The sequence below is a fragment of the Xyrauchen texanus genome, chromosome 40 (assembly GCF_025860055.1).
Source record: "Xyrauchen texanus isolate HMW12.3.18 chromosome 40, RBS_HiC_50CHRs, whole genome shotgun sequence".
Classification (NCBI taxonomy): Eukaryota; Metazoa; Chordata; class Actinopteri; order Cypriniformes; family Catostomidae; genus Xyrauchen; species Xyrauchen texanus.
Window position 1 is genome coordinate 17,791,096 of NC_068315.1, and position 13,142 is coordinate 17,804,237.

General features: G+C 36.1%; 1 protein-coding gene across 1 annotated transcript; it reads left to right on the plus strand.

The window, feature by feature from the left end:
* The first annotated feature begins 1,714 nt into the window (after positions 1-1,714).
* On the plus strand, positions 1,715-8,861 carry LOC127633480 (ORM1-like protein 3). Its single transcript, XM_052112624.1, has 4 exons — positions 1,715-1,962; positions 2,126-2,342; positions 2,778-2,929; positions 3,963-8,861. Exons 2-4 carry the CDS (start codon positions 2,169-2,171, stop codon positions 4,096-4,098), a joined length of 462 nt encoding a protein of 153 aa, XP_051968584.1. The 5' UTR covers positions 1,715-1,962; positions 2,126-2,168; the 3' UTR covers positions 4,099-8,861.
* The last annotated feature ends 4,281 nt before the right edge of the window (positions 8,862-13,142 follow it).

Consider the following 13,142-nt stretch of genomic DNA (forward strand, 5'->3'; position numbering starts at 1 on the left):
TTTTCCCATTGCGCAATAATTCTGTGCAATTCACAGTCTAGTCTTTTTATATTTTTCCATTCTATACTTCTGCCATTACATTCCCTTGCACTGTATATAACATATTTATATTTAGATTTGCACCATGTATGTGTGTGTGTGTATGTATGTATGTGTGTGTGTGTGTGTGTGTGTGTGTGTATATATATATATATGTCTTCTTGGACTTGAATGGAGCATCATAACAAAAATAACAAAAATTCAGTTACAGATGCCTTTAACTCAGCATTCACAGCAAGCCATGGTTAATTTAATCCAAGTGTCGAATATCAAAGCTATTACTGAGATTATTTGAGTGGCTTTTTTGACTGGTCATGCATTCCTATTATAGCAGCCCAACGAGGGACCCTCTCCATTTTTTTACAAGCTTTTTCAAGGTTATTTGATATGACTGTGTCCTCATCTCATGTGAATATTCAAGATTTTATACATATGTTTCAAAATTACAATTAATTTCTTCAGTAGTAAAAAAAATTTTAAAGAGGGAAAAAATACAATAGCCTCTTCCACCCTATGTGCACCTTTAAATTTTCATTCTGTTGGAGAATCTCAAAGATGCTCTTATTTGAATAGTTAGGTGTTTAGCAGCAGAATAACGTAATATATGTTCTGAATAAGGCTTCAAAGTGTAATAGATAATAGGTCTACATACAGCATTAATGAAACAATTGTTTTTAAACTGTTACATGAAATCTTTTTTTTTTTTTTAACAAGCAGACATAAAATCCCATACAAAAGGAAACTAAATTTAATAGAATTCAGTAGTGTCTGAAATGATAAAATCTATATCAAAATTATAATAAATAAGGTTCTCACTGCTGTCCTGTTTTTACAGAATTCTGTTGTCATTAAAAGAATATTCGGGGTTCAATATAAGTTAAGGTCAATCGACAGCATTTGTGGCATAATATTTATTGCCACAAAAATGTATTTAGACCGGCCCCTCCTTTTCTTTAAAAAAAAAAGAAGCTAAAATCTGGGTTACAGTGAGACTCTTACAATAGAAGTGAATTTGGGCCAATTTTTGAATGGTTAAATATTCACTGTATCAAAAGTATAGCCACAAGACATGCACAATATGCATTTAAACATGATTTAGTGTGACTTCCATTGTAAGTGTCTCACTGTAACCTTTTATTTGTATTTTTTAAAGAAAAGGAGGGGCAAGTCAAAATAAATTTTTGTGGTAATCAGTATTATGCCACAAATGCTTCTGGTTGAGCTGAACTTGTATTGAACCCGGAATATTCCTTTAAGTGATTTTGCAATTTTGTATGAGACAGAATTGTTTTGTTTTCTGACCATTTACAAATAAATACAAAATAAATGTTGACATTGTCTTAGTAAGATGCAACTCTAAGCTAAAATAATCATGACCTCTGTACAGTCATTTAAGTTTTCCTGTGACAATTATGTCTAAACATATGTCATTTTTTTTTTTAAGAAACTACTATTCCCATAAATCTTGGTATTTTTGCACACTCTTGTAATCTCTCTTCACTAACGCTTTCTGTGACGTCGATGGGGGCGTAAAAGCCTTTTCAGCAAATTCTCAACGCATCAAATGCTGATTGGTGTAGATCCTCCATGTGACTCGTGGCATCCAATCAGCGGCCAGCCCGATGAATTACTTTCCGTCTTACCAAAGGTGAGTTCCAAAAACGATGACGTGAACGATGAAGTCTTGCGTTGTCACCATCTGTTTGCACAGGATCGAAGTGGTTCAGAGCAAACGAGATGAACTAAACAGGCGTGTCAAGTGTCATGTACACAAAACCGCAAGGCTTCAGATGCGCAGCGATGTGAAGAGCGCGCTCCAGAACTGCAGATTTCCTGAGAGAAACATTACAACCAGAGACAGTGATTATTTGGTTGCGACCAATTTACGCGAGGATTATCACTATTCGTGAATAATGTTTAACTGTAAGTGACCCGTGTATTGTCCACTCGTTTTGTAAACTAGCTTTAAAGTTGTTTTTGGACACTCAGCATGTTGGTATATGATTTAAAAGTTTCATTGAATTTTAAATATCAAATTGTGAGAAACTAAGAGACATTTTAAACATATGCGTTTTTCTCTTTTCAGAAAGTGCGCAATAGAAACGTGAGTGTCTCTCTATTGCGCGAGGATGAACGTGGGCACTGCACACAGTGAGGTGAATCCAAACACCCGCGTGATGAACAGCAGGGGCATATGGCTCTCTTATGTGCTTGGCATCGGACTCCTACACATCACATTGCTCAGCATACCCTTCGTCAGCGTGCCTGTGGTTTGGACTCTCACCAACTTCATCCACAACATAGTAAGAGCTGTAACAGCATGTGCACACATGCATATCAAAAAGTGTCCAGCTTGTGAATGTGATGTTAGTACAGGGCACTGCAATGCAAGGAGTTTCATAATGTAAATGTGGCACAGATGCTTTTTTAAGTGATGCAATGGCTTAAAATAGTTTCAATCACACTGTTTAATGACAAATCCCAGCTGCAGGAGTTCTTAAACTGCATTTAGTTTTCTTGCTGAATTTTGGCCCATTCAGTTGCTGACTCCAGGTTCTGTAATTTCAGCCAATGCCAGCCTTACAGTGCCATCCCGTATCAACTTTCTTAGTGTTGCTGTTCCTGAAAGAGATCAGCTCTTGCTGTTGAGAGTGTCACAACATCAGCCAATAAAGCTTGAATAATTATGCAAAAGATCATGATGTTCCAATCTCACTGTGAATGTCTTTCTACTGTAGTGCATGTATATCTTACTACACACTGTAAAAGGGACGCCATTTGAGACCCCGGATCAAGGCAAGGCCCGGCTACTGACACACTGGGAGCAGATGGACTACGGGGTCCAATTCACCGCCTCCCGAAAGTTTCTTACCATCACCCCTATTATACTGTAAGTGTTCTCCTTCACTCTGAGCAATTATGAGCTTCATTCTGTCGTTCATGCCAATTTGTTCCCCTGCTTGAATTGAGCAGACGCATTGTGAATGCTTTCACAGCTTGCTATGCATGACCATGAGCAAGAGGCAGTGATGCTGACTTCCTGTGGTGTCTGCTGGCAAGGAGAGCTGTATTTAGAAACAGTTTGTTAGTCAGTCAGGTCATTTGCATTATTCTCTCCTCTCTTCTTTTCTGCCATAGTGAAGATCTATCTTCTACAGCTAGGGATCAGCAGGTTTATTTTAGTTCATTTTATTTATAATATATTATTGTAAGTATGCAATAATTTTCACAATAATTATTGCATACTTTTCCAAAGCAGCTTTATAAAGAATAGTGCCTTACAAATCCCCCAGTGAGTAACCCAAAGGTGACTTTGAATCCCTGAAATGTTAAAGTAAGAAAGATACCTTGGGAGGAAGCAGTGGTGGCTCAGCCGTTAAGGCTCAGGGTTACTGACCAGAAGGTTGGGGATTCAAGCCCCAAAACTGCCAAGATGCCACTGTTGGGCCCTTGAGCAAGGCCCCTACCTGCTCCAGGGGTGCCGTATCTTGGCTGACCCTGCGCTCTGACCGCAGCTTAGCTGGCATATGTAAAACAATAATAATAATTCACTGTATATGTGATTTTATGCGTATTTAAAATATGTGTATTTAAACTCATTAATAGAAAGCATACAATCACACACACACACACACACACTAAGCAACCTTTGGTGTTTTACTTTTTGTGAAGTTGTGATGCTTTATCAAATTTTATTGATTGTAAAAGCAGTTTACTACCATTTTTTTGTGTTCATTTTAAGAGTTTCTAAATCATCTTTTTATTGGATGGATGAACTGCTTGGTATAACAGCATGAAGAAATCACATCCCGTGTTCCTGTTGGATGCAGTGTTGTGCTGTGCTTGCTTAGGCAACATCTATAGGCTGTGCATCTTATGTTTTTGTCTGAAGCCTGATTTGATCTCATCCTTGTCCTCTACAGGTATTTCCTGACCAGTTTCTATACAAAGTATGACACTGTGCACTTCGTCATCAACACCATTTCCCTGCTCACTGTGCTTATCCCCAAACTGCCTCAGTTCCACGGGGTCCGTCTCTTTGGAATTAATAAATACTGACGAGGCCACAGGACTACGAGGGCTCCCTTAACCTGCTTTACGTCCTGTTGTCCATGTGTCAGCCCACTTTTTTCTTTGGCAGAAGAGGATCGGTTGTGTACATGCTGTTGACACAGAGCACTTTGTGACATATTCTGTAGGAGCAAAAGTAGCGGGAGGTTTAGGGCTTCGTTTGAAGCTCTGTTGCTTTGAGGTTGGAAAGGATGAATAATCTGCTGTGATGTCACTTGAAATCAAGTTGTTTTGTGTAACACTTGGTAGATATACAGACACTTTTGTAGAATCACCAGCAGAATGCAGCAGATGCTTTATAGGGGGTCTCTGGGGATGTTTGGAGCCAGAGACCTTGCAAAAGCAGTGTTGCTTATCAGCAATAAATTTGAAGTGTTAGCCTTCAATCAATGAATCAGATGGGTCAAAATGGTTCAGGTCACAGTATAAGGCTGTGCAGGACTGGTTCGTCGTTTCTTCATATTAAAGTTTGGGGGTCTGAGTAAGTGCTTCCCGGGCTACATCAGTGAGGTTTTTAGAGAGAGAAGAAGGGTGCAGTGTCTCTGAATAGGGTGGAAGAGGCTATTGTAAAGTAGTTGCTGTTTCACTTTTTAAGTTATGACTGAATTGGGTCTCTTCATTGACTTTGATCTGTCCATTGACAGACTAGTTTGGCTCAACTATGCACAAGAGTGTACAAACAGCATTAACTACATAATTCACATTTAATCCAAGCAACTCTCTCTCTTTTTTTTCTTCTTTTCTCTCAGTTTCAGTGTTTGCATAGGTGCTAGCATTATGCATATTTAGGCAGACCTGTTGAAATGTTTTTATATTGAAAACAAAACTAGAAAAATGCTTATTTGTTTTAAAAATGTATATGTTGGTAGCAGTGCTATAGTACATGTAGGATGTTACATAGCCTTTAGTATATATAATCTGTATGACTAAAACATCTAAGATTTGCTTTAGTTGATTTTAAAGGGAACACGACAACTGTTAAAGAGAAAAGCTGCAGTCTAACAGTGTGTGTGAACTGTGGTCTGCATGTCCTAGTGAGTGTTCACAGCCTTGATGTTCTTGTAATGTGCCCAGGTACAGAATAATTCTGTTAATGATGAGATGTTTAAGTGCTGTTTGTCCTGTTCAAGGAATTCATCGCTATATTTACAAGAATAAAGTTGTATTTCGTAATATATTGGGAGTCAAATTTTGAGAATAAAGTCATAGCAATATGAAATTAAAGTCGGAATATTTGAGAATAATTCCTTGTGAGGAAAGTAACATCAAATGTGATCTGGTGGACAACAGAAAAGTGGTTCATCTGGGTCAGTGATGACCGTAAACTCCAATAATCAGGGAGATAACTTTGACTGTGCAACTTTGTTGTTATGTTAGCTGAGCTGAATTTAATGTGGGAAGTTTTGTGAGCTCTCTGTTTATGAATGAGGTGTGCATTAGTACAAGAGTTTTCAACCTGTGGGCGTCTATCAAGGGAGATGTGAGATGCTGGGCTTACATTCAAGTGAAGTGAAAAATAACTGGAACTGTGAATCATTTAGGCCCTTTTCAAGACATTGTGTGTTAACATCCCTCCTCGGATATACTATTAGGTTTTGAGAGCAAAAATAAACCTAAAAGCAAACCAAACATCACCCAAGCACAACGGGACTGCGTAAATGTCTTTGTTTTTTTTTTCTCCCTTGAATAAATTCAATTTCCTACAGAACCGCGGTAGTGTCCAGATACAATTAATAACTGTGCTAATGCACCAAAAGACCAGGGAATTCTTTACTGATAAATCTTATGCTAAAGTATGATTTAAGTAGATACTTCACATCCATTTCCTGCATTAATGAAGCTGCTGGCTTTATATCTGTTCTGTCGTGAAAGTGAGGCAAAATATTTATACTTTTCATGCAAAATACAACTTTATTCTCATAATTCTACAATTTTGTAATAATTTTGACTTTGTTCTCAAATTATTATGACTTAAATCTCATAATGCAATGACTTAATTTTTGAAACTATATGACCTAATAAGTAAAAGACATGTTATTAGATTCTAAAAACATTTGACTTTATTTTGTAATGCCATAACTTTATTATCAAAATCTTTTATTTTATTTTCACATGGCTGTAATACATCGTCATAATTATGAGGTGTGACTAACTCCGTAGTCATAATAATCACACCTCATAATACTTCCTGTGCAAGATTCTACAAATGTTGCTTTGAAAGCAGCGTTCGCTGCCTGTATAGTTTTACGTACTATATCCTTGTGTTCTTTGTAGCAGTTTTAAGTTATGTATACAGTGCACATTCTAATTGTGATGTCAGATTACAGTCAGAAAAAAAGGGTAACCAGTATCCTGCATATGTAGCAACACCTTATCTAGCAAATCAAGTGAAGTTGAATCCCATATTTGTTCTTATCTTCAGTAAAACACTATCCACTAGTTTCATCTTGTTTATAAGTCATGTTCAATGTTTCTGTTTATTTCTTTTCAATATGTATTTGACATGAAACGTTCAGAATTACAATAATCAAAAGGGCATTGTTCATCCTCTTAGATATTCAGTTTCAGTATTACTGTATTATTGATAGCTCAGTCATTTATTTAGAATTAAAAGTTTGAAGTTCATCAGCAGGATTTTGCACTTATTTATTTGGCCTCAGTAGGACTATCCCTAGAATTGAACCTCCTCGCATACTGTAGCCTATTTGTGCGTGCGATTAGGAATTTCATCATTGTGCATGTCATGGGTATAATACTGTTGCCAATGAGTCTGAGATCTGCTCTTCATGTATGTTTAGTGTTTCATATGTTTTCATATTGTGTATTGTGGTTTGGCAGGATAGTGATTTACATGCAAAGTTATGTATTTGCCAGATGCGTTTATACAAAGTAGCTACTGTGCATTCAAATGATATATTCTATCAATCCATGATTCCCTGGGATTCAAACCATCAACTTTGGTGTTGGTAGCACCAGTTGATTGTCAGGAACACTGATGTTGCGATTCACGTTGATGGCAAAGCCTTTCATGTATAGCCAAGATGTTAAAAGGTCTTGTAGCATTTGCTGGTGAAGCAGAGCTTTTTGGAAAACCTGTCAGTTATATTACTGTTCTAACATCTTTACCCTGACTGTTTCCTCTTTACATTTACACATTGTGATTGACAGCATCATTGAGGTGACTCCCACAGCAATTCATTCTGTGCATAACATCATGCTGTGCAACAGTGCAATAAGCTTAAATACCATATATAATCAAATCCTGCAACTGATGATGTGAAACAAAGTACATTTAGATACAGTTGAAGAACAAATGAGCACTACGTGACTTGGATGAATGAAAACCTTCATGGACATTTAAAGGGATAGTTCATCTCAAACTGAAAACCTCTGCCATTATTTACTCTCAACTGCATTACTTGCAGTACTTTGAGATGATAGAATGTTGATTATTGCATTAATTCACCTTTTAATAATGAAAGATTTTTCATTTGTGGGTGAACTAAGGTGATTTCTTGTAGTTGCACAAATGAGGCAGTTTACTTGGATGACAGGAACACTAAAGGAAAAAAACTAAACCTAGTTCAGTGGAGTCAAAGCCTGATCTGTAAGGCCAGCACACCTGTATTGCAGCTTGTGCAACATGAGCCAAGACCATGCTCTTGGGTTGTTACCCACAGCCAGCAACTTTTTAAATATTGACTGGGTTAGAGTTGGTTAGAATCAGCGAGAGTGAGGGCTCATGTGTCAGTCTCAGTTCTCCTTGACTAGCTATAGCCTGTGTAAGCCATCTATCGGCCCTTCAACACATTTCCACCCATCTCCCCTCAGTGAGCAGATAGATTCCAAATGTTAGGTGTTTCCTTACTTTTGCATGTTTGTGGCCTATACCTTTTCTCCGTCACTTTCATAATTTTAACTCTGAAGATGGTTCCTGGTTTGTCTTTTTGAATATTGTGTGCCATAAAATGGTCTATTGTATTACAATAACATTGGTCTGCACATTAAGCAGGTAAAGTAATAGAGTGATAAGTGCCTCCAAAAATGTATTTGGACACTTAAGCCACTTAAAACTGTGTCAATGCCAAAATATGAAATCAAGTGATCCTTTGAGCCTCTGTATATTTACAAGAAGCGCTAATGACCACAAGGCTAAATAATTGTTTTTAAAGTAGGGGAAGTGATCCAATGAAGCCCATGTACCATATAAGCCCACTAACTGATTTATTTTGAAATATAAAAAAGACAAAGCAAGAGAACAAAATTGTTGTTGCTGAGGAAATCCACACATTTGTTGGTATCGATTTACTTTTTATTTGGAGCTAATCATATGTTTTGTTCTTGAGTTCTTTGGGAACGTGTGCTACCGTGTTCAGCAGCTATTTTGGAAGTTGCTCCAAAATCTCACTGTTTTTGATGACCTCAAAAAAAGCAATTTTTCTGGAGTCAGATGAACAAACCCTGCAGAGATTAAATTTTGTTTGTTTTTTAATTGAGAGATGAATAAATCAAATGATACTTGATATTATTTATTTTCTTTGTATTTAACAGCAATACTTTGTTTGTGAAGAGATGTATTTCATGAGTAATTGGAGCTAGTGCAGGACACTGCCTGAGTGATGCTCACAAACATAGATGCAGTAAAAGGGGAAACAAATGAATAAAAACTTCTGATAAACACATTAAATGGAAATGTTTAAGAAGCTTCTTGAGCTCAAACAAGATTAAGTGCCCTGTCTGTAATTATAAGTCAGAAATATAACTTTGTTTTCATGTGGGCTTATAAGGAACATAAAAAGCCTGTTTCCTCAGCTTAAAAGCATAATAATAATTTTATTTGTTTAAACAACAATAACAATCATGTTTTACATTGTACTTTTTTTGTTTTGTTTTTTATTCATGAATATTTTTTTTGTGTTTACCTTGACTTTTTAAAAATTATTTAGGTTTATTTTCCATTGGCCCCTATTGTTTCTAATAAGCTCACTGAGCACCCACTGAACCTCATATTAAACTGACTTCTTAGTCAACTGTACATAATTAATCTATTTTCATTGCAGGGAGAAAATGCATAGGCAGAGAATAAAATGATAAAAAAAATCACCCAGATTCAGAAATAAAAAATTTCATTTAATGGTTATGATGTTTGAGGTCTAAATAAAAAAAAATTACATTTGAAGTGTTTATTTAGTACAATGTGAAGCATTTATATTTTTAAAAGCATGATGGGCTTACTAAGAACACATGTGGGCTTATATGGGGCACATGTTCCTCATAAGCCCACTCTGGACTTTTCACGTTTGCAGTTAAATAAAGTAACTTAATTTTGTAGGTTTATGAAAAAACAACATGAGTGTTTAGATGAGAGAGTAATCTTTGGTTTTATACTCACTTTATTGGAAGGCTGTTGACATTTATATAAGAAAACATGTCAAACTTAGACTTGGGTGAGCTTAATTGGGCCACTTCCCCTAAGACTCCTTAATAGTGCACACAGAGGTGACTGTTCTTTAAATTATTTCACAGGTTGAATATTTGGCATACTGCTGGGAATCCCATTAATTCATACAATACAGTATATTGAGAGAAATATTAATTTCATACAGTGTTTCTAGGCATATAAATAGAGTAGAGGGGACTTGTGACAAATGCACTCTTTGACTTGTGTTAAAGGTGCAGTGTCATATATTTACTGTACTAACGCTTACAAATATCATAACGTGTTATCAGAAATTTAGGAAATATGCTAAGTTGAAATACTGGCTACTCCAAAAACAATGATACAGCCAGTATATTCTACTTTGAAATGTACTTTCTGGGCCGGAATTTCTGTTTGTTTTTTGGCCTGTGTGATCCCGCCCCACTGTCCCATTTCCCAATAGTATTTCAACACCCCGGGTTGCCAGATTTGAAACAAGTTAGCGGGAAAATATAGCATGTCAGCAATATATCTAGCTAACATTGACCAAGTTATAAAAAATCCACATAATCTGGTTTATAATTTGCAATAAATAAAAACATTGCAAACCTATTCATTAGCTGAAGAACTTTAAGGCTCGTCACTTGCCTTTGCCAGTTATGCTCATTCCTGTTGCGTGTCCTCAACCAGGCAACCCGCGTGAGTTTCGAGTCTGGGGAGGAGGGGGCAGGTGAGTCAAATCTCTCCAATATTTAGATTTTGGACTGCAGTACCTATTTTAAACGTTTGATATAAATGTTACAAATTGCTGGAATATTCGGGGTTCAATACAAGTTAAGCTCAATTGATAGCATTTGTGGCATAATGTTGATTACCACAAAAATAAATTTTGATTGATAAATCTGGTATATAGTTAGGCATTTACAATGGAAGTGAATGGGGGCCAATCAGTGAACATTAAAATACTCATTGTTTCAAAAGTTTAGTCACAAGATGTAAACAATATGCATGTTAACATGATTTTAATGTGATAAAATTCCTTACTAACATTTTCTGTGTAAAGTTATATACAATTTTACAACTTCATTACCATGACGATGTAACGCTGCAAACCCTAACATTAATGTAATTTTAATGACAATTTTAAAAAAACTTGAATAATTCAAACATTTTTATGGAAAAATTAATGTTTTCATAAAATGAGTGCTTTTATAAAATTCTAAGCTTTACATTTCTGCACATTGTCCCCATTCACTACCATTGTAAGTGCTTCACTGTAATTATTTATTTTATTTTTTTTAAGAAAAGGAGGGACTAGTCGAAATTATTATAATTTTTTTTTTGTTATATTCAGACACAAATTCTGTCGATTGAGCTTAAAGCTGAAGTATGTAATATCTGTGTCACCAAACAGAATTGCACAAATAAACTATCTGCTGCTGTTCATGTTTTATTAGTTTTTAATTGCCTGTTTGTGTAATATTGTTTGAGATAAAATGTAATATGCAAGGGAAAGGCCTTTTTCATTCGGTCCTCTTTAGCACATTGACACAACGTGCTAAAAGCTACAACGGTCATATCAAGACTATTTGAGTACATGAGTCGGCCACTAGATGTCAGCACAGAATAGCTCCAGAAATAAACTGTTACAAAACGTGGCCTTGAGCACTGTTTCATTACTCTCCTTTTTTGTTACCATAGAGACAAAATGAATTGGGCAAAGAAGCATTTATAAAATGTGTACGGTCTTTCTTTATCTGACTAATTGTCAGGAAACAAACAGGATATCATTATTTTTGCTTTGGCAGCCCTCATAAATAAAAAAGCCCTTGATTGTATTCTCATTGGATCATCGGAACATGTGGTGTGTTTGTTATTGCGATATAAATTATTCGAAGGCTTCATGATGTTCATTGCTACTGCCTTGTAGTTTGAAGTGGCGCTTTTAGGCAGCAGGGGGCAGTATATGTTTGAAGTTGATTCTAATCTACATTGGCATTTGCCACCTAAAAATAGGATTTGCTACTGGATAAAGGCTCTTTATTTATTTTATTTTAATCCAGACTGCATTTGGCAGACTTAATGAGGTTTCGTTTCGTTTAGTTATGCATTGCATGTAACAGTGATTTGAAAAGCGATTTGATGTTTTGTCACCTTGGTTTACCCTTAAATGTTTTGAAATGGTCTCAAGTGGCTCAAATGGCACTGTGATATCTGTCATCTGAAAAATACACAAAGGCAGCTTTATATTTTGCCATCCAAAGCTTTCATTCAATCTTTTATTCTGTCCTCACATTCACTGTGTCCTTGACTTTCTTTTGGTTCTGCCTCTATCAGTCTCTTTCTCTGTCTGTCAGGTTCTGCCCATCAGTTCAGTCAGCTGGATGGGAACATGACTAAAATCTGTGCACTGGGAAAACATGGGAAACCCCATGGGTTTTAAAATATTCCTCACTTTCCTCTGCAATGCGTTGACATTTGAAGTTGCTTCTCTTCCTACAGAAATGTGAGCCGTACAGGAGCTTACTTTGAAAGGGAGCACATGTTTGTTAAAAAAAAAAAAAAAAAAAAAGATAAGAACCTATTTCAAAGGTAAGGATGTTGGGTATACAGATGCCCCATTGTTTCTTATAGCTGTTTGTGCTTATGTAAATGTGTGTGTGTTTTTTTATTTTTTTTTTTTACCTGGTGTAGGTGTATTGCGTTTACACATATTTGAATAACCCTACAAATTATGACTACGTGATGAGTGGAGGAGCCTGGAGGCCCGGACACTGCGGTCACTATATCTCATGTCCCACTGCCCAAAGCGCAGGTGCACTGGAGAGGAGGATACACCAGATTACAGGTATATATAGTGTTGCCCCTGATTAAGTGCATTAAACATGAATAATTGATCCCTCCTGGATCTGTATGATGGAGAGGACAGTCACTGCTTTGAAGAGAAGCCTAAATATGTATTTTTAGAGAACATACTGTATGGATGGATAGGACACTTGATTTAGAAAGGAGCTGCTGTCCCTGATATAGCCTATAAAATAGTTTGCACAGCTTTGTGAGCACAAAATGTTTTATTGTTTTTAGTCTCATATGTCTAAATCTCATACTTTCGTAATATTTTCTAATTCAACTGTTAAAAGCATGTCTTATAAGCATACCTTTTTTCAGATAAATGATGCTTGCATTCATAGCTCTAAAGTGACCACATTTTCTCCAGTCTAACTACAGTGAAATCAGTTTAAAAATTATGACAAAGATGAATTTATTTAATATCTGAGGGATGTCATAGGTGTTGTCACAGGTTTACTGTATATAACTCTAGAAAAAGAGACATTAATCATGCCATATATATATATACACACACACACATATATAGATATACACACACACATATACATCTATATTATAAATCCATTCCTTCTCTTTTTTTACAACCAAGATATATTTATTTATATATATTCAAAACAGCTATTACAGGATTACAGCTCATGTACTGGCAAGAAAATATTTTATTATTAGAGCTCTGATTACCACAGCAATAACCCTTTCAGAAAAAGAAGGCTTTAAGTACACTGTAACAAGATCCTGATGTTCAGGAAATGAGGAAGCGGGA